This window comes from Ornithodoros turicata, chromosome 1 (assembly GCF_037126465.1).
Source record: "Ornithodoros turicata isolate Travis chromosome 1, ASM3712646v1, whole genome shotgun sequence".
Lineage (NCBI taxonomy): Eukaryota > Metazoa > Arthropoda > Arachnida > Ixodida > Argasidae > Ornithodoros > Ornithodoros turicata.
Window position 1 is genome coordinate 66,257,473 of NC_088201.1, and position 19,770 is coordinate 66,277,242.

Sequence of the window (19,770 nt, forward strand, 5' to 3'; positions counted from 1 at the left end):
TGGCAGCAAAGTGGTTCCAAAGAAAAACGGTCAAATTCTCTCGTAAGAAAGCCGGTCGCCTGAAGAACGCAAGACATTCGGTTGTTTGCAAAAAAAAGTATCAAACAAAAATGAGAAAAAGTTATTGTTTGCACCAGCTAGCTTTGATGGCAGCAAATACGGGAAAGAAATATTACTGATGCACTCGTATATCAGAAAAACCCTTGTGAACCAGGTCTTCTGCACTGCTACAATTCAGTTAAATACCTTCGTATTAGTTTTACAATTTATAAGTACTCTTGCAGAGACTTCCAGATAAGATGTGCTAAATTTTGTTTTATTGGCACTATATATATTGCATTAACAAAATACATTTATAGTAATCACATGTGCAAGATGCCTCATTTACAGAATACAGCATATTTACAAGCATCACCATACACAATATGTGTTCTGACACATTCAACCTTTAAGAAGGCACCCTGACTTTTCCTTGATGTGTTACCAAGACACAAGACTAGATTTTGTACTCTGGTATATGTGCATACACTCAAGAAAAATGGGGGAGCACGTAGGAACCCTTTTTCACATATGGCAGTGCAAACTGAGATGTGCATATCGTGAACGTTCTGATGCATGCAAAACTGTTCACTTTCAAACATGGAGAAAGAGAAGCGAGGGACAAAAGCTGAGGGGAGATAACTCGACAAGCTGTGTTGTGGCCTCTACAATTCGCAGCTCAATGCTATCCTGAAACGACTGACTGATATAGTGACCGGCATCACTTGTCGTCATTAATGACTTGACCATTTTAGTATAGTTACAGGTTGAACCAGTAGAAACACTTTCCAGAGGAAGTGCACAGTTACTCTCGATGTTCAACTGCTAGTATTCTGTAGTTGCTAACTTAACGGAAACTTACGTACACTGTGATATGTGTATGCAACATAATCTTTTTTCGGTCGTACCTTACTTGAGCAAGGGTAAAATTTTAATACACCAAAGCACTTCAGAACCCACACTGTTATCTGCAGCTACAAGCTATTTTTCAAGTAAAGAGCTTCATGAGATCTCTGCACTTAGTGTGCATACAGTTTCAACTTCACAAAGTATATAGAATAAGTTTTGCACTTGAGATAAATATACCATCTCTACTATATTCACACAGCTTACATAAGCCTTCTATGATGGTATCGGCGGAGCTCACTGTTATGCCTCGTCACCCGAAACAGACACTAAAAGTCATAAACAGATACAAACTTAGGGTACATAACATATGTGTAGTATTTATAACAGCAAAAATATACAACACAATCACAAAAATACTTCACAGTGTCAAAGGTATTGTAAAGTGTGCAGAAACATAGGCAAAAAACATCCTTGTACACCAACATCCAATGCGCTTCATTGTGGACTTATCACATAAAAATGGTAATATTTCGTCGGTAAGAGAAACTAAGGTAAAGTACATTTTTCTCACTCAATCAGCACATATTGCAGAAAAAGATAACAGATACTATGTTGAATCCTGCATGTACATGTGCATGTGCATGCCATGTCTGCCATAACAGTGCTTAGTTCTATTGTCACTGTTAGTCATGTTGGGGAGATTGTGGGGAGTCATGGCCGTCTGCGTCCCGCGCAGCTTGGAAGACTGTGCTGCAACTATGTAGATTCGTTGGAGCCGTAGTTGATGATGTAGTAGTCGTGGTAATACATGAGAATGGCGAGTGGCTGGCCTATCATTAGAGACATCCAGACTGCCATGTTGCCCAAATTGCGGTAACGGTTCTGTAGGCAGCTATCGATGAAGAATGCAAAAGGCACCTGTAAAATTTGTTTCAACCATTATAATCATGGGCCTTGATATCTGTAAAGATTAGGTTAAGGAGCTCTAAAATGCAACAAAAAGCAACTTGTTCTCAGATTAAAGTTGGAGTTTCAATAAGCACTGTGCAACCAAAATTATTTTACAGAATGAAGCCTGCTTTCAGGAACCAGTTCGTGATGGTCATCTGGCACACCTCATGGGTGCACCTCATGGGCTCACAGGCTCCAATACCCCACATATCCCATATGCCCCAATATTGTGTGTTTTTTTCAGTAAATCAACAGCACGGAGGCTACGGTAGTAAACTGTAATACGCTTATAGGCCCATACCACACGCATAGAGAAATTGTACACCCATCAGCAATGTTACTTTAAAATCAGGGACTTAGTCTTCCCCTTGGTCCTATCCACGTTGAAGATCATCCTGTCGATGACACGCCGATCATACGCGCACTCTTCCAGATCCTCTTGTGTTTAGCACATGTGCCATCACCGACAACTTTGATTTTACTCTTGAGCCTCCAGAGTCATTGAAATTGTCTACTGGAAGAGGCCGTACTTCTGGTCAATAGACATCATCTTCTTCCATGATGACGTTCGTCAACGATTGCGAGCTTGATGTTCAAGCCTACTGCGCCTTACATTTCTTTGGTTGAGACATCATCGCTGACTCAAAGCTGACGTGCCAAATTGGAGTGATGTGGACAACCCGTCACCAAAACACAAAATGATCAGCTCCAAAGAAGACAAAGCATCCAATCTAATGTGGAACGCAGGTCAATAGTATGATGACTAAGCACAGAGTCGCGTGGCGTTCCCGCTCCCGTGGTGTCCTACCATTCACAAAAGAGGGCAGCGTACCGTAGTAGGGCATCTGGCATTGTTGTATAGGTACCCAGAATGGCGAGCTCCGTTGTTACATGCGGGTCCTATCCCTATAGATACAATGCACACTTTTGACAGTCAAAGTAAAACTGATCATTGTACAAGGTATATCGTTGCACAGGGGATCATTACGCGCAGGTTCAACTTATTACGCTAAGGTCTTTGCGCAGGGTAGCTGAAGCTGATACAAAATGTACAAAGCAGCTGAAAGACAGACAAAGGAAAAGGACAAACAAACTACTCAGCAATTTGTCCCTTTCCGTCTTGTTCCAGTAGTACTAGGAGTCTTTCAGGCTTTCATAAACTATTTAACTGGATCATAACTAGAGCCTGAAGTTTTAGGGTTTTACCCAATTCTTCCCCGAATTTGCACCCCGAACTGAAGGTTGCCTCTTTAGGGTGAAACCCGATTTTTACCTGGCAAATTGCCCTCACTGGGATGTCTGTAGGAATGCATTAATTTACTTGTTTGGCAGAAAAATTCAGTTACATCACCATTTGTACCAAACCACTACAGTTAGTTGAGTAACTGAGCCCGATTTCACCCCGAATTTAGCATACTGGAAGTTTTTTCACCCGAATTCACATGAATTTAGTGCACATGTTTATTTACCCGATTTTTACCCCCCAAAGTTAGAGAAAAATATTTCCCGAAAACTTCAGGCTCTAATCATAACTGGGTCACTATGCACAGAAGCGCCAGTTTAACTGCATGACTGCTGGACCCCAGTAGACCTTCAAGTTGATCGGGTTAACTGAATGTCAGGCAGGATACCTAATACATCAATCGAGAAAAATACTTACTTGTGCTAGCATTCCCGAGAAGGCCCACACACGAAACATCTTTAGCGGCACACTCACCAGGTACTGAAAAGATAAACAACCAGATAACAATGAACATGCTTTCAAGGCTGTTGAGATATAAAACAACAATAATATACAGCAAGCACATACATGCTTTCAAAATTAAGGTCAAACCAAAGGATCTGCTCTTGTTCAAGAGACCTCATCTTCTGACAGTAAACACGGCCAGCTGGTTTTAATCACTTGTGGCAATGGTACATTCAGCTATCATTTGTGGTGGCGTACGACTCTGCAGCTGTGGCCATGGCAATATTTTAGTGAGGAAGTTCATTAGCACAAAATTTTAATCATGTCAGTAAAGGGAATTTTAAGATTCTCCTCATGTGTGCCCCACAGTGATAATCTCAAAAGTGCTCTTCAAACTCTTGATGTATCGCGTCCATGAATGTCCTGCATTCAGTGGGACACCATGCATATTACCAGGATTTCACTGCATCTGTGTTCTACATTTTATAGACACCCATAGTATGTTTTAGAGACACCGACAAACACATACAAAATAATGAATAAGCGAGTCTGAAGCAGAAGTTAAGCGGAAAGTAAAATGCTAGTACATAATTTATGAAAGAAGGTAAATGGAAGGTATTACTAGTTACAGCCAGTAATTAATCACTTCCCCCTTTTAAATTCTTTAATAAAGTACCAACATTTTACTTTCCTGTACACTTCTTATGCCCTTGTCACACGGGCAGCGCTAACCACGGTTAAGGCAACTGCGGTTACACGTAACCGTGGTTCGCCGCAGTCACACGGCCGACCGAACGGAGGTTACGCAGCTAACCTCGGTTATGGGAAACCGAGCTTGGAAACTTCGATTTCGCGAGGTAACCACAGTTTCGAGATTCCGACTTCCCAAAGTCAATACGTGTGTAATGACATTTTCCACAAATAATCATGCGCGTACCGCATATTTAATTATTGTTAAGCTTTTTAATTGCCATTATACCCTTTTCTTTTCATGATATACAGCGTAATCAAAATTTACCTGGTGCTTGTGTCACGATCAGGTGGTCACTGCTAACATGTCACAAACTGCCGTGCGACAACAACAAACCGTGGTTCACGATAACTGCAGTTTGGTCGGGTAACGTCGGTCAAGCGTAACAGTGGTTAAAACTGCCCGTGTGACAAGTGTATTTAGTCACCTTCTTAGACCATACTTTATACAGTTATATGCATTTGTACATCATTATTTTAAAAACATATACATATTTTTTTTTTTTATTCACGTTCAGGGCTCACTGAGGGCATCACAGAACAGAGTGGACAATGTGACATAGTTGACATAGGTACAGACACCCATCAAATAAAAGATAGGGGAACAAATACCTCGTGGAAAAAGGCAGAGAGGAGAAACACATGGATGCAGGCCAGCTGCTTTGACATCCCCATTGCAATAAGTGGCTTGTACAGATGTCGCAAGCACCATCTGTGAACTGGAATGTTCCAGTTCTGCCAGAAGTACTGTACTGTTTCTGCATTCCTGAAGATTTGCAACAAAACATGACATCTCAACGGAGGAGCACACATACAAAAAGTAACAACATAGCATTCTTCAAACAATGCTGCCATGCTGAGTGAAGAATTTGTGAATGTGAAACCAAGTCAACTGTCAAATTCCATAGCATTAGCTTCTGAACAGCTCAATACTAACCTAACCGGTAAATTTGAAAAAAAGGTGTGTCATACAGGATAACACTAAAACAGCTCAACATAAAATCAAATTGATTTCTAGAAGGGAAGAATGCACTTACCACCAGTCTCTGTAGAACTCCCTATCAGCAAACCTCATTAGCTCTGCTAGGGTGTTGAGAGTTGAGTGGAAAAACCAGTAAAACATCACCAGCCAGATCAAAATGTTTGGAACCTGCATCATTAAATAAACAAATCATGATGTTTAACCAACGCTGCCCTGAAGCAGCATTCAAACTAATTATATTTAAACAACTCTACAATGAAGCATGTAGATTACATGTGCCATAACATTTCAACACATACAGGGAAAGTTTAAAAGTCGTCGCAAAATCTTACCGCTAACTTGAGTAGTCGTTCAAGCATGGCCGGAAAATTCATCTCCTACAACCAGACAAAAGAAGCTTTCACATCTGAACTCTACCGCGCATTCCAGCGATGTGAGAAATACGGTTAAGCCTAGATATACCAATAGTCGATTTAAGGAAATCCTCTATTTAATGTACGATTTCTGTTGCACGTACGCTTCTCGATAGAGGCCAATGAATTTCTGCGCTCGATTTAACTAAGTATTTTCGTTCGGCATGTTCTATTTAATGAAGCCTGCAGCACAAGAAGCCTGAAAAATATTACTGCAGCACCGCATGCAATGGCAGGTGCCAATCCCCAAGTGAGAGCGAGAGGGGGTGAGGGAGGAGGAGTGCTGCACCCCATTAGAGGGAGAGAGAAGTAACATCAACACTATGCGTTGTTATGGGTTATTGACGTTGTCACGTGGAATGACGTAATCGGAAGATTGGGCATCCATCCATCTCATCGCTTTTGCTATGGAAGCAGCGCAGTCACACCCGTGTCACTTTCGTGTTTCAATCTCTTTCCTGTTGTTCTTTGCGATTAGTGCAGTCCAAAAAGGTTTTTTTCAGTTTACAAGACACTGACGATATTCGATGCAATGTCCAAGAGCGAAAAGAAAAGTGACGTTGCTATCCGAGAGTTAGGAACGTTCTGTGCTTGCATCAGAAGGGATGATTCATGCAAAACTTTTTTTTGTCTGCTCCTGAATGGAACCGTAAGTACAGCGACGAGGTTTGTGCTCAATAAATCTTGCACGATATTCAAGAAGAGTGCCGTTTGTACTTTTGAGCCAGTCTTATGAGAAAACGACGTGCACTAGAATGGGCTGCTCAGGTCGGTGCTTTAACCATTTTTTTTCAACAAGTCCAATTTAATGAATTATTGTATTTAATGAACTAAAGTGTGGTCATTTTGAATTTTGTTATATAAAGGTTCAACTGAAGCTGTCATTAACTTTAACGCGGCACTGGCTGGCGGAACATTTGGAGAGTCACCCCATTAGCGCAGCAGACACTCCGCCGAACACGCGGAGGAGGGTTATCATGGGGAGGAGGCGGCTTCTCGACAAACACCCCCAAGCATGAGTGAGATAGCCCACAACGCTCTCTCCCTATAGTTCTACTTAGCGCCAATAGGGTGACTCTCCAACTTCTTCGCCAGCTGTCGCTGCGTTAAAGTGAACGTTGCAGAGAGCTGTACTTGTTGAGCAAACTTTGTTGTGATCCAAAAATACTGTATCCAGTCACAGATGTAAGTGGAAGTCTAAAGCTTTTGAATCAGGGATAGAAATCTAGCTGTTGTCACCCCTTTAATTTAATTTCTTTACCTGAAATGGCTTCAGAGAGTTCTTCATAATTGGCACAATCCATTGCTGAGCAAGTGCCAATATTAATTGCAGAAGAAGAAGCTGAAAGTAGAGAAAATTGTCAAAATGTTTTTCAACTTTTTCAACTCTTACACAAGGCTATCATCAAATTATTTCGGAGGGCTTTAATAAAACTTGGCACATGATACAACTAGTTTATTATTAGATCGGCATTAGCGATCCTAAGACTTCATGGCAGGAATCTGAGGGAACACAGAGAAACTGAGGAGAAGGAGGAAATATCTATTTATTTACAGAAGACTAGAGCCGGGTGACACCCAGGAGTCTGTTCCTCCACTTCTCAGAAGTGCCTCAATGACACAAGAGGAAAAGAAAGAGAGAGAGAAACAAAACACACATGTGCAAAGATCATTAAAAACTTGTGGTGGGATGTCAGAGCTTGAGGCAATTTGCAAATTCCTAGATGAGAACCACTATTCCTCGCTCAATGCATCAAGAATTCAAGCGAATTTCGTACAAATACCAAGCATTTATCGACAGTAATAGTCCGGTGGCACCTTTGGTGATGCTTTTTGTTCAAAGTCCTCCACTTGAAGATCCCAACCCCCCAAACCCACAAATGGCACATCACAGGCAGCCACCAAAATGAAGGTAGCTGACATACACGAATGCGGTTGTCCATACTTTGTACATTAGCTGCAGCTACAGCACAATCAGGGGTGGATCTAGGGGGATGGGGGATGTTTTGACCCCCACATCTCCATTTTTTTCATCATGTGCTTCAATTGATCTTAGGCAGTGTATATAGCATGCTGGCTGGAGCCCCACCCAACCTCACCACACACACCACAGAAAAACCTTGGATCCTCTCCTGATCACGGTATTGTAAAAGTGAACCACACTAACACAGAAACAATTAAAAGTTACTTACAGATTCAAGGAACCTCCTAAAAAGAAACCTCTTGCGAATGCGAGCTGACCGTGGAAAGTTCAGCTCGTAGCAGAGCGTAGGCACAAACACGAAATAGTAGATGTCTGAAAATTAACCATACCAATTCACAAGTCACGTTCAAGCCCACTTCAAGTATCTTATATGTACTGCTTGCGACACGGTTGTCTGAAATTAGCGTCCCGCAGTTCAACCCATTCTAAATCTCCAGGTGTTGCAGGGCCATTCGTTTTGAGTAATAAACATGTGCACCATGTGGTCTACCTTTAAATACAATATTGACACAACATTTCGGAGGGCGACCAAGGAAGCGCGGACTGCGGATCCACTGATCGGAGATTTCAGACAACCGTGTCGCGAGCAGTACATAATTTGCACGACCATATGATCTTGTCACCATAGGCATCGACCAAAGATGTTGCATTGATCTATGATAGACGTGTTAGGTATGGGTCAAACCAGACAGCTCAAGGAGCCCTAGAAAACTGCAGAGAAGTCGAACTTCCCTCAAATGGGGATGAATCCCTTGCTGATTCAAAGGTATCTATTGGTGGCTTTTTCAAAGTAAACGAGTTCTACGATAATTAGGATATCTGAAGGATGGCGCCTGAGGGCTTGAGACTATGACAAAGGGTTGGTCAAGAAGTTATGAAACTTTCAGAAATCACAACATCATTTATGCACGATGCCTTTGCCCTCATTTTAAGTAAGACTAACCATTCAAGTTTAGATTGTCAGGATATGTAACGTAGACTGGCTTCTTGTGTCCATTTGTGGGTTGGTAGTGTCCATTGGATGGCTTGAACAGGGACTCTAAAACATCAAAAGAGGCAATGATAACATGGATGATGCAATGACAAAAAAATAAAAATACAAAATTGTAATCACAACGCAACACTACAAGTACCTGAAGAAGATCTGCGCTTCAAGCGCTTGAGTGCTGCTGTCTGTTGACGACACCAGAGGTTCACCATATGATAGGACACCAATTTGAGGAAGAGGACTGTAGCACATGCCAGTGCCATTGAAGACGTTACTGCAAGTCATTAAAAACACTTATTCTCTATGAGAACTTGTTCTACACGTACAGAAGCAATGTGATGGAAATGCAAATTCGTACAGGGTTTTTCGTCTTATTTGGTACTGAATTTGGGGGGTCAGGTGCTCTTTAAATCTAATTCGGGGCAAATCGATTGCTATTGATACATTCAGGTGATATCTGGTTACGTTTTCTTTCTGTCCAGCAAGTGGCTCACAGTTAAAGTAGCACAGAAGTCATTTTTAACACCCAGTTTTCTTCCTATAAAACTGTTAAGTTTGCCAGTAAGATGCACCATGTGAAGTAATTTACACCACACAGTCATAATTATCGCAGAAATTGAATTTAAAATACGCTGCAAAAAGAGACCGTGCACAACGGTGGTGAAGAGCAGTACCAGCCTGTGATCTGCCTGGAACCTCGCGCTGACGCTATAAGGAGAACGCTCGCTGATTGACCTAGAGGAATGTTGTCTGCTACTCCGCTGTCGTCTGCTACTCGGCTGTTCGGGGTTCTCATAAAGCCTTTCTGCTTGCTCGGTAATGCTTCGGCCACTCCTTCTATCCCCAATTCTCCGGGAGAACTGGCAAAACAGGTTTACGGCGGCAAAGGGACAATGCGCTGACCCCGACTGACCGGCAAGCCAGAACGAGTCTCCTTATGCCGTCATCGGTGACGTGCCATCATACCTCCTCATCCTCGTTATAGCTGGAGTGGCGAGTTAACGGTGAAGGCGCGGAGCTACGTTTATTTGAGTTTTTTTCTGGGAAACAAATTGCACACATCAAAACCTTTCGCGCTATCCGGTATAATGACACACACACTTTCATCAGATGTCTTAATCTGAAATTTTTTTGGATGGCCCTCTGTACTCCTTTAAAGGTGCGCATATTGATCAAACATGCATTTCGCATTAATTATAGTCCCAAGCAGCACACGTTGCAACATCAAATGTGCTTCATAGTTTATTATGCAGTCAAATAATATGTAGTCGAACCTCGATATAACGAAACTTAAGGGGATCGCAATTTCTTTCGTTGTATCGAGCATTTCGTTGTATCGAAAGTCTCGATACGCGAAGTCGCAAATCGCGGGCACGCACTGAACATCACGCGCTACGACCCGAAAAAGCATCTTGTAAAAGAAAATGAAGACGACGATGAGTATACCGAGAAAGCACACGTGCGAAGTTTTATTCCTGCGTAAAATATGTTGTTATTCTTGTCTGAGTCGTACCCAGAAGATGTGGTGTGACACTTTGTTCATATACCGCCAAAGCCTCCACAGCCTTCTCCATGTCGGGTTGCGACCCGGCAAACCTTCTAAGTATGTCAATGGCATCGACCACCTCATGAGCTGTCGGCACACAAGGTTCGACGTCTTCGCCGTTGTCGTCTTCGTTGTCGTCTGCACTGCGGCCGCAAGCGGTTGCCACGATCTCCTCTTCCGTGAGACTTTCAGTTGCCACAACATCGTTGTCTACGTCAAGAAAATCGTCGAGGCTTATGCCGTCACGTATGGCGCCGTGGTTACGTAGAGTCTCCCACGCGCTCCCGATACCGCTTTGCACAACGCGGTTCTGCTCACATTCTTCAGTAGTGTCATCATCTGGCACTTCGCTATCATCACACAGTACGAAACCAGCATGACGGAAACAGTTTGCAATAACGCTCACCTTTGTTGACGCCCAAGCTGCCGACAGCATTTCTAACGCCATGAAAACATCAGTTTTCGTATCTCGTCGCAACTGAATGTTCACAAGTAAGCGCTGGATGAGACGCTCGCGGTACCCGCACTTTACACTGTGTATTATCCCCTGATCCAGAGGCTGTAGCACAGATGTTGAGTTTGCTGGAAAGTACACCAGCTCAATGTTTGTCACTTTTATGCCCACTACATGATGGGCGGTGCAGTTGTCCAGGAGGAGACAAACAGTCCGTTTCTTTCTTCGCATATCGTCGTCAAAGGACTTCAGCCACTCTCCAAAAATGGCCCTGGTCATCCAGGCCTTGCTGTTGGCGACATACTTAACTGGAAGCCTTGGATGTCCTTTGAAGCAGCGTGGCCACATGCTTTTTCCAATGACAAGCGGCGGGCGCTTGTCGCTGCCGTCCATGTTCACACATAACATCACAGTCAGGCGCTGTTTACTTTGTTTTCCGCCATGGCAGCGGCTACCCTTCACGTCAAGCGTTCTGTTTGGGAGCATCTGGAAGAAGAGTCCGAACTCATCCGCGTTGTAGACATCGTCTGGCTCGTACTTGGCGAGAATGTCAGGCACGTGGCTCGAGACCCACGTGTTCGCCTCCACCCTGTTGACGGAGGAGCTTTCTCCACACAAAACCTTCCCGACGATATCGTGGCGTTCTTTAAATCGCTGAAGCCATCCGCTGCTGGCTTTGAAGTCATCACAGCCGAGGATGCACGCAAAATCCTTTGCCTTCTGCTGCAAGACTGCACCGCTCACAGGGATGCCCTTAGCTCTTGTGTCGGCGAACCACGTGAAAACCGCCTTCTCAACCTCTTCGTACGGCGATGTCTTCAGTCTTTTGCGCTGCGCAAATGCTCCTTGATCAGCTGCCTTCAAGATGTTCTCCTTGTTCTTGAGTATGGTAGACAGCGTGCTTGGGGACACGGCGTAGTCCTTCGCGATGTCCACTTTCTTTCTCCCGGACGCCACTGCTCTGATCATGGCAGCTTTGTCGTCAAGAGACAGCACTTTCCTCTTCCGACGGTCTGTATCCATGATGAGGTTATCCTGTCAACAATTTCCTTCGAAAACGTCACCACAAAGAGAGATGCGTCGCGCTACTGCTCGAGTCGTTTTCTAACTGCACCCCGAGGGAGAAAAGGAGGGAAACTCTGATGCGGGAAAGGAGAAACGACAAAGGAGACTTCCTCCTGAGTCATATCACTTATCTTCGGGAGGCATCTGACCCTAATCGCGATCGGCATACCCTTGCTGCGGGAACAGGGCACTGTTTGCGTTGCTGCGTTCCTTTTCGTGACCTTGACGTCGGATTTGCGGTCGTAAACCCCATCTCGTTCTTTCGCTGTACCGAGGTCGCGGCCAAAAAGCCTTTCGTTGTAGCGGGGGTTCAAATGTATTGTTTTCTACGGGCGTCTGCCGGGGAATCCGAATTATTTCGCTGTATCGCGAATTTCGTTGTATCGAGTTTCGTTGTAACGAGGTTTGACTGTACATTGCACATGCGTACTATACAGTGCACATGAAAGGGGATTGGAATTCGGGTTGAAATCAGGTTTAACCCAAACTGGTCCAAAACTGATTCAGGGGGGAACAATCGGAGGCAAACTGAAAAGGTCAGGCCCTACTTAAGGTTGGTGCAGAACATCTTATGAAGTGAAGTTCTGCCTTTAGAGTACACTCATGTAGATAAACCTGTGGTATATCCCTGACGGTTTCTCCATTCTGCATTTGTGAAGGATGTGACCCCAATGGCTGCATTTCGAACAAGAGAGAGAGGGGGGGGGGGATCCATAGTTGCTTAGAAAACTATCCTCCGTCACCTCTCATGCAGTCACATGTTCTCTCTTCTGTTCACCGCCTCTCATGCAGAGGTGCACTTTATTGGTATATTGATGCAGTGTTTCACTTACCAGGATTACAATTCCACTTTAAGACTACCATAGGTGGAACAAGCAAGATGAGGAAGAAGTTGATCACTTGCAAGTTGCGAGCAATCCCATCTGAAATCCTTCCCTATGAGGGAGATATATATACAAATACTTTAGGATGAGCAAAGTTACAAATAGCTTGCCATGAAAAGTGTTGCACTTACAGCAGCAATCAGTTTCTCAATCCAGAGAGAAAAGAGAATGCAGAAGTTTAACCCTAAAAAGAGGAGAGGAAGGGAGCAGTATTAAGGATGAATCCTGATGAGCACAGAAAAGAAAAAAAGTGCATCTTGTGCAAATGTATGGAATGGTAGATAGTAGCTCTAACATGGTAGCATGTTACAAAGTGTTGCAGGACTTTTGGGAAGTCATCTACTACAATCAAGAAGGGCAATGCACTTTCATGGTTTGTGGCTAGACTATGTGAAGCTATGATAAACATTTCCGGTACAGTACAACAAACACAATACAGGAAATTTCATCTTTCGGGTGGAACTGGTCCTGGGTGTGATTACACAAGTCTGAGATACTGAGGGTCTGCTAGGCTGCTAGTCATGTGTTATTTGGGGTATTCTGGTACAAAAAGATAACATGACCTTGACCATTGGACTGTTCTCATAACCACAACAACATAGGGCTGCGTGAATATGTGGATTTTCCAAATAGCAAAGCGAATAATTGTAAATTCCATTTGAATCGAATATGGAATTCCACATTTGAATCGTATCGATTTTTTCTGCCAAACCAAATGTATTTGAATAGTTCAGAAGCTGCACTTGTAAGTCCGAGAAGAGATGGTATAATATAAAGCAAGTGCTGTGAAGATCCCTATGCATATACAGGGTGTTTCACCGAAAGTGATAAAAAATTCTAACTGGCGACATACTCGCCGGAGGATTGTGGGACTTTCGGCAGTTACCTTCTAGAAACTTTTGCCGCCACTTAGGAAGGCTTTGGACAATTTTTAATTGAGGGAAATTTATTTTTTTAAATTGAACTTTGAAAACTGCCAGGCGAACCTAACTTTTTTTTACAGGACTATGAAGTCCTCCAGGGATAACCACAGACCCAACAAAAACTATGCACAGTGTCACAACAGAAATACAGTACAATCTCAATGATACGAATTTAGGGATGATACGAATTTAGGGATGATACGAATTTAGGGATGATACGAATTTAGGGATGATACGAATTTAGGGATGATACGAATTTAGGGATGATACGAATTCTTTTTCGGTCCCGGCCGGAATGCCTATTCTTCCCATGTATTAGAGTTCGGATGATATGAACGCGTTATCTTGCCTTTACGGATGATACGAATCAGCCGAGGATGCGACAGAGGTCGTTCCCCCTGACGCGAGAGCGCGCGAGTCATGCTGCTGCGTCTTTCGAAAAGCGAGGGCGATCATCACCACGAACTCCCTTACATCATGTAGCGCAATGCAAGCAATGTCTTTTCTTTTGGTGGTGGTGGAGATAAGATCAAAGGGATTGAACGGCCCGGAACCTTATCACATTATCTCTGTTTTGACCTTTTTACCCCCCTCTCAACAATAAACCGCGAAACTGTGTGACATCGCTCTGGCGGAAAACAGCGACCAGAACCACAGAACACGTGGAGGGAACATATCAGGACAACTTGTGGCAACATTAGGCCTCACCATTCCGCAAGTCAGCTTCACCTAACGCCTGCTTGCTTTAGGAGAAGCTCGCTTTAGACCACTGTCGCGCGACTCGCGGGTGAAAAGCACGTGCTAAGTCTTTGGAAACATCTCGCGTATTTGGGCAACATTGGCCGAAAACGGAGACACAAAGGCATTAAAACCGACCTCTTTCATTGACAGTAACGGAAAATGAACAGTCACTGTCTATTTTCTTGCCTCAATTTTTATTTTGGTTTAATTCGTTTGATACGAATTTTTTCCGCGACCCCGTGAGATTCGTATCACCGAAATTCTACTGTAGTCGAAAAAACTTACGCTTTAGCCCCGCCTGCTTGATTTTCGCAAAGAAGCGCGCGTGACATGTGCGTCTAGAGGAGGAAGTGTTCCCACCTCTTGTTTTACATTTCTCTCCCCCACTTTGACCTTGATGCTGGTGATTACCATCTTATCACAAAGAAAACAAAATAACTGTCGTATCACAACCCAAGCAGCAGAATGTACTGAAAGTCGAGTGCAATAGGGGTGGACGGGTAGGTGGAAGGCCTTGAACAGACTCGTGAAACTAAAGAACATTGATAAGACACATACCGTCCACCCCTATTGCACTCGACTTTCAGTACATTGTGCTGCTTGGGAAGGCGTTATTTTCTTTCGTGCCGTTATCCCGTACGCAACTCTCCGCAGTCTTGGTCTGTTGCATGGCGACGACAAGCACCAACAGCAATCCTTAACGTGACGTGATTTCACAAGCAGGAGTTGGTATTGCACTAGTTCTAGTTTTAGTCCTAGCTTGTTGAGATAGTTATATGGGAGCCAGTCCTTGTGACTGGTCTTCCGCCTCGATGCCAATACACAAGGAAGACAAAACAAATCAAGGCGGGGACACTTGATCCTCTGGACGCAAATGTCAGGCGCGCTTCTTCGCAAAAATCAAGCAGGCGGGGCTAACGCGTAATTTTCACTAATTTTTTTTTCGACTATTTCTGTTGCAATACAGTGCATAGTTTTTGTTGTGTTTGTGGCTATCTGTGGAGGACTTCATATTTCTGTAAAAAAAAAAAAAGTGAGGTTCGCTTGGCAATTTTCAAAGTTCAATTGAAACAAAATAATTTCCTGCAATTGAAAATTGTCCAAAGCCTTCCTCAATGGTGGCAAAAGTTTCCAGAAGGTAATTGCCGAAAGTCCCAGAATCCTCCGGCGAGTACATCGCCAGTTAGAATTTTTTATCACGTTAGGTGAAACACCCTGTAGAATGTAGTGATATGCTGCATGTTCATATGTATTCTGTGTTTGGTTCAGTCATAACTATTTGCTTCATATTTGCTTTGGTAACATAACTATTGCTTTTGCCTATTTGCTTTGGTTTTAAAATTACTATTCGCACAGTCCTGCTCAAATGTCTATATTGCAGCTCACAAACCTGCACACACAGAAACAGGCTATTCCAGACCAAACAAACTCGGAACACTGTCTTGAAGCGAGGCGACAGGAGGTGAACAGGAGGATATGTACCCACCGGCCCCATACATCCTGTGTCAGAACACTGTTTTGCGTTAATGCAAACGATCTCTCTAAGATGGTAACAAACGCCAAGAAACACGGACAGTCTACATCTTCTCGCAATCTCTCTAAGCAACATATATTCCGTACTTGTCTCTTACTTTTACTGCTTGAAGGTGAACAGAATGTTCAATAACAAGCACACAAGGCTCTCTTTCACAAACATGCTTAATGCATGCTGAGGACAAAGTGAATACGCCAAGGCAACAATAATAGCTATACTATTTGCTTTGGATTATAAAACTTGCTCATAATTACAACTGTTACCTACTACTTATATAATCTTACATAACATACACACTCAGTGGCCATGTTATCAGGTACACCCCTATCCTGCAAAAAGAAAAAAAAAATGAATGGATGGGCAAAAACAAGAGAGCAGCACGATTTGTAGTCAGGTATGTTTGTCAATTTATCCTTGCTTTCTACAGGTTTTGTGAAAGTTGTATGTATCTCTGAGACCATCACTCTTCTAACATACCATGGTGTCACGGCTGTACAGATAGAGCTGAAGAAACTAGCAAAATATCCACTCAGAACCAAGCAAGTGGATAAAAACTACTGGTGGACGACAGAGGGGAGCAACTTGTCAAGGGGCTCCCCAGATGCAGGAGCCAAAGAGGCCGCCATCCAGTAAAACAGCTGCAAGCATAGAGCATATCCAAACGGACGATACACCACACGTTGTGTCAGGCCGTTCCTCTCGTGCCAACTAGGAACAAGAAAGCTCCAAGAGGCCAGCACTGACGCACAATCACCGACTCTGGACACTTAAAAATTGGAAAACTGTTCAGGTGAATTGTGACTGCATTGCACCATGCAGAGAGCAGGGTACAGACCATGAAGTCATCGGCTATGAGCATTGGCACGACGTAGTGTCTACCAAGTAGGCTTCAGACATCTTGTGGAGCATAAGTTGTGAAGCTTTTTCCTGCAGCAACAGGAAGCCCTACTAGATATACGCTACGCAAGTAGGTCAGCTCTCTGCGCAGCTCCCCAGTTTCCCTCTCTCCCCTACTGTCTGGGGAGCAACCTCATTGGCCTCTCTCCCAGATAAGGGGTAGCAGCTCAAGGTTAGGCGCACATTTTCATCTGTGATCCCAAGCGCTGTACCATGCCGACGTATGAATGCCCCCCTATTGCTGCCTTGTGAGTGGACAGACATTTCGTCACATGGTTTTCCCAAGCTTTACCCTCTCTGACGTGCTGGGACAAACTGTTGTAACGTATTAAGCGAGGTACCTATTGTGGTGGCCACTGGCTGTAGGCAAGGTCATTGAGAAAAATTACCAAAAGTAATATAGACAGGTGGCCACGATCCAGGGTCAAGCAGCAGCACACGTATCCACTTCACTGGGTCGACCAAAATGCCATACCTGAAAAGGAGGGGAATCTACTCAACCTACTCAGCTACACTTTAAAAAAAACAGCATGGGAGAACAAAGTTGAAGAACAAGCATGCAGATGTCCGTCGATTATACCATTTCCCGTATCATACAATGATGCCATGCACCATCAGAATCTGAGTACTATGCTGTATTAAAAGATTAACTTTACAGTGGCATCTATGCTTCTGCATCTAACGCAATCCTTATAAGTAGAGAGGGGACGAATCCAGAATTTTTCGAATCCGGATCCGAATCCAAGGAAGGTTCTGCGAATCCACGAATCTTACGAATCTCGAATCTTACGAATCTCGAATCTTTCGAATCCTTTCTATAAAAAGAGTTTAAAAAGCCAGGAAAAAAAACTTCTACTGGAGAGTGTTTTGAAGCAGAATATGACACGTTTGTTTAATGAAAAATCGATAAATAATAGTTCAGTTTCGGGTGAAAGTAGACCCATATAGTATATTTAACATATTGTTCATCGACTATGAGAAATTCATAAATTCTCGTGTCTGAATTATTTCCATAAAGCTAAAGCAACAACCAAAAGCAGAACCATATTACTTTTAAACTTGTAATGTAACAGTTCCTGCCTGAACTCTTTCAGTCCAGAGCAATGGAAACAAAGAAACAAGAAAACACCCGTCGGCCAATGAGGCTTTCGGCGAACTCCGGAGGCTTTCGGCGCACTCCGGAGGCGCCAATTTGTAAAAGAAACGAACAAATGTGGTCGGTGGATTCGTAAGATTCGATTCGTCGTTTTGGGCACTGGGATTCGGATTCCCGAATCTCGAATCCCTGCCTAGGATTTGTGGATTCGCGGATTCGGTTGGCACATCCCTACTTATAAGCCTTGTGATGGTCATGCGTCTCAAGCAATATCATGCACGGCGATTCTTTAGTGAAAATCACATTATATCTAGTACATATTTAAAAAAAAGTAAGTTCAGCACTACAAGTCCTTCCACTGGCAACACTACATAAAAGGTTTCCATTCCCCAGGAGTGTTCTTATACTTGTGGGGCAAAACAATTATTCCAGTTTCAAAAACAGTCACCTCAAATTTAAGCAGTTATCTGGAGAAACGAACACATACATGGAGAGGAAAAGTAAGAACACGAAAATCTTAAACGAATTTCCTCTTCTCAGTCTTCCTTGCCCATCTAGTAAGTCTAGAAAGCATTCTTCAAGTCCAGTTGTTTTATATTTAATTTTACTTCATGTAACAATTATGTGTAGTTATAATAAATTACAACCTCTGCATTGTGCCACAGTTCAACAAATCAGTAAATGACAGGGAGGAGAAAATTTGCAAGCATGTGGAGTAATACTAATTAACTACTTACTTGATTAAATTTTCTAGGGCGACCCTGCCATTGGACAGAATCTGTAAGAGTCAAGCCAAAATTAGGCACTTATAATTAAAACTTTAGTGTGCCCATCAATACCATAGGATGCATTGTACTGCTAGATGGAATCACTCTGGAAGTCCAGCTATTCCGTTGCACTACAAATCACTGTCCCTATCACTGGCACTACAAACACAACCAATGCTCTGGGCACTCAAACTAGCAGAACACGAACACATGACGTCCTGCCCATAAGTACTGGATCAGTTTATTTATTTGTTTATTATATAGTTGTCTCAGATATTCTAGTTCGAGCCAGACAATATAATGTGCCCTGACCTGTTAGTTGGTACCTCTTTTTAAGTATCGCAAGGTTTGAGAATGTGGACACCAGCCATGAAGTTGTGACATGAAACAACTTGTTGAAAATTCTGTGTCGACAATAATGCATCGACTACCATCATAGCTAGAGGCAAACTGATGCTGAAAATGTCAGCCAGACCCATCACTGCCTTTTAATCTTGTCAGACTATAGTGCTTGCACAAGTGCTAGGCCACAGGTACGAGTTTGGCCAAGTTTGGTGCCAATATGTTCTAGGTAACACAGTGCAAATCTGTGACAAGCCCTATCTGGTATCTCACAGCAAATGGTATTGCTGTGAATGAAGCAAACTGGCACTGTGATTTAGTTTTTCGTTTGTTTATTCAGCTGGCTGACGCTCCTGGAGTAATGCAAAGAAAGCACAGTTATTACTTTCCACAGGTTATATTTGAAAACAGTTCAGTATTTTTACCACTGCCCAAGGACACTCAAGATGCAATATAGGTGCAGAGGTATGCTTTTGTTTCATGTTGTGTGAATTGCACTGTGCAGCACAACTTGGGCCATTAAGTGATACAGTTTGAAAGATGTTGCATGTGAGGTTCCTGTTGAGGAAGATTAAACACAAGAAGCATGTTCATCTCCTTCCCCCTCCATGTTTACAAGACATTCTGCAGGTGTATAGAGAGTTGACCTTGAGCACTGGCTGAATCAGGTTGCGCAAACACACACTCCAAGGTGCCCATTTCCTTGTGGACGCAGCTGTTTACCCTGTAAATCAACATGGTCCTTTCCAGAAACAAACGAAAAACAGGAGATATTCCAGTAATATTGCAACAGCGTGGGAGACGTTAATTTAAGGGAGGCATTGAACCTTTCAAATTTTGATTGGAAATACATGCATTTCTTATGACCAACATGTCTG

General features: G+C 43.2%; 1 protein-coding gene across 1 annotated transcript in view; it reads right to left on the bottom strand.

Annotated features, from left to right (window-relative positions):
- Window positions 1-295: 295 nt before the first annotated feature.
- LOC135378350 (diacylglycerol O-acyltransferase 1-like) overlaps window positions 296-19,770 on the bottom strand; it is a 99,960-nt gene continuing 80,485 nt past the window's right edge. The window contains exons 3-15 of the mRNA XM_064611365.1: window positions 18,521-18,561; window positions 17,077-17,162; window positions 12,724-12,776; window positions 12,542-12,644; window positions 8,789-8,917; window positions 8,599-8,694; window positions 7,864-7,967; window positions 6,933-7,013; window positions 5,591-5,635; window positions 5,314-5,426; window positions 4,889-5,042; window positions 3,500-3,562; window positions 296-1,806 (exon numbers count right to left, since the gene is read on the bottom strand). Of these exons, the coding sequence (XP_064467435.1) occupies window positions 1,645-1,806; window positions 3,500-3,562; window positions 4,889-5,042; window positions 5,314-5,426; window positions 5,591-5,635; window positions 6,933-7,013; window positions 7,864-7,967; window positions 8,599-8,694; window positions 8,789-8,917; window positions 12,542-12,644; window positions 12,724-12,776; window positions 17,077-17,162; window positions 18,521-18,561 (1,230 nt within the window). The 3' untranslated portion in view covers window positions 296-1,644. The remainder of the gene's footprint in view (window positions 1,807-3,499; window positions 3,563-4,888; window positions 5,043-5,313; window positions 5,427-5,590; window positions 5,636-6,932; window positions 7,014-7,863; window positions 7,968-8,598; window positions 8,695-8,788; window positions 8,918-12,541; window positions 12,645-12,723; window positions 12,777-17,076; window positions 17,163-18,520; window positions 18,562-19,770) is intronic.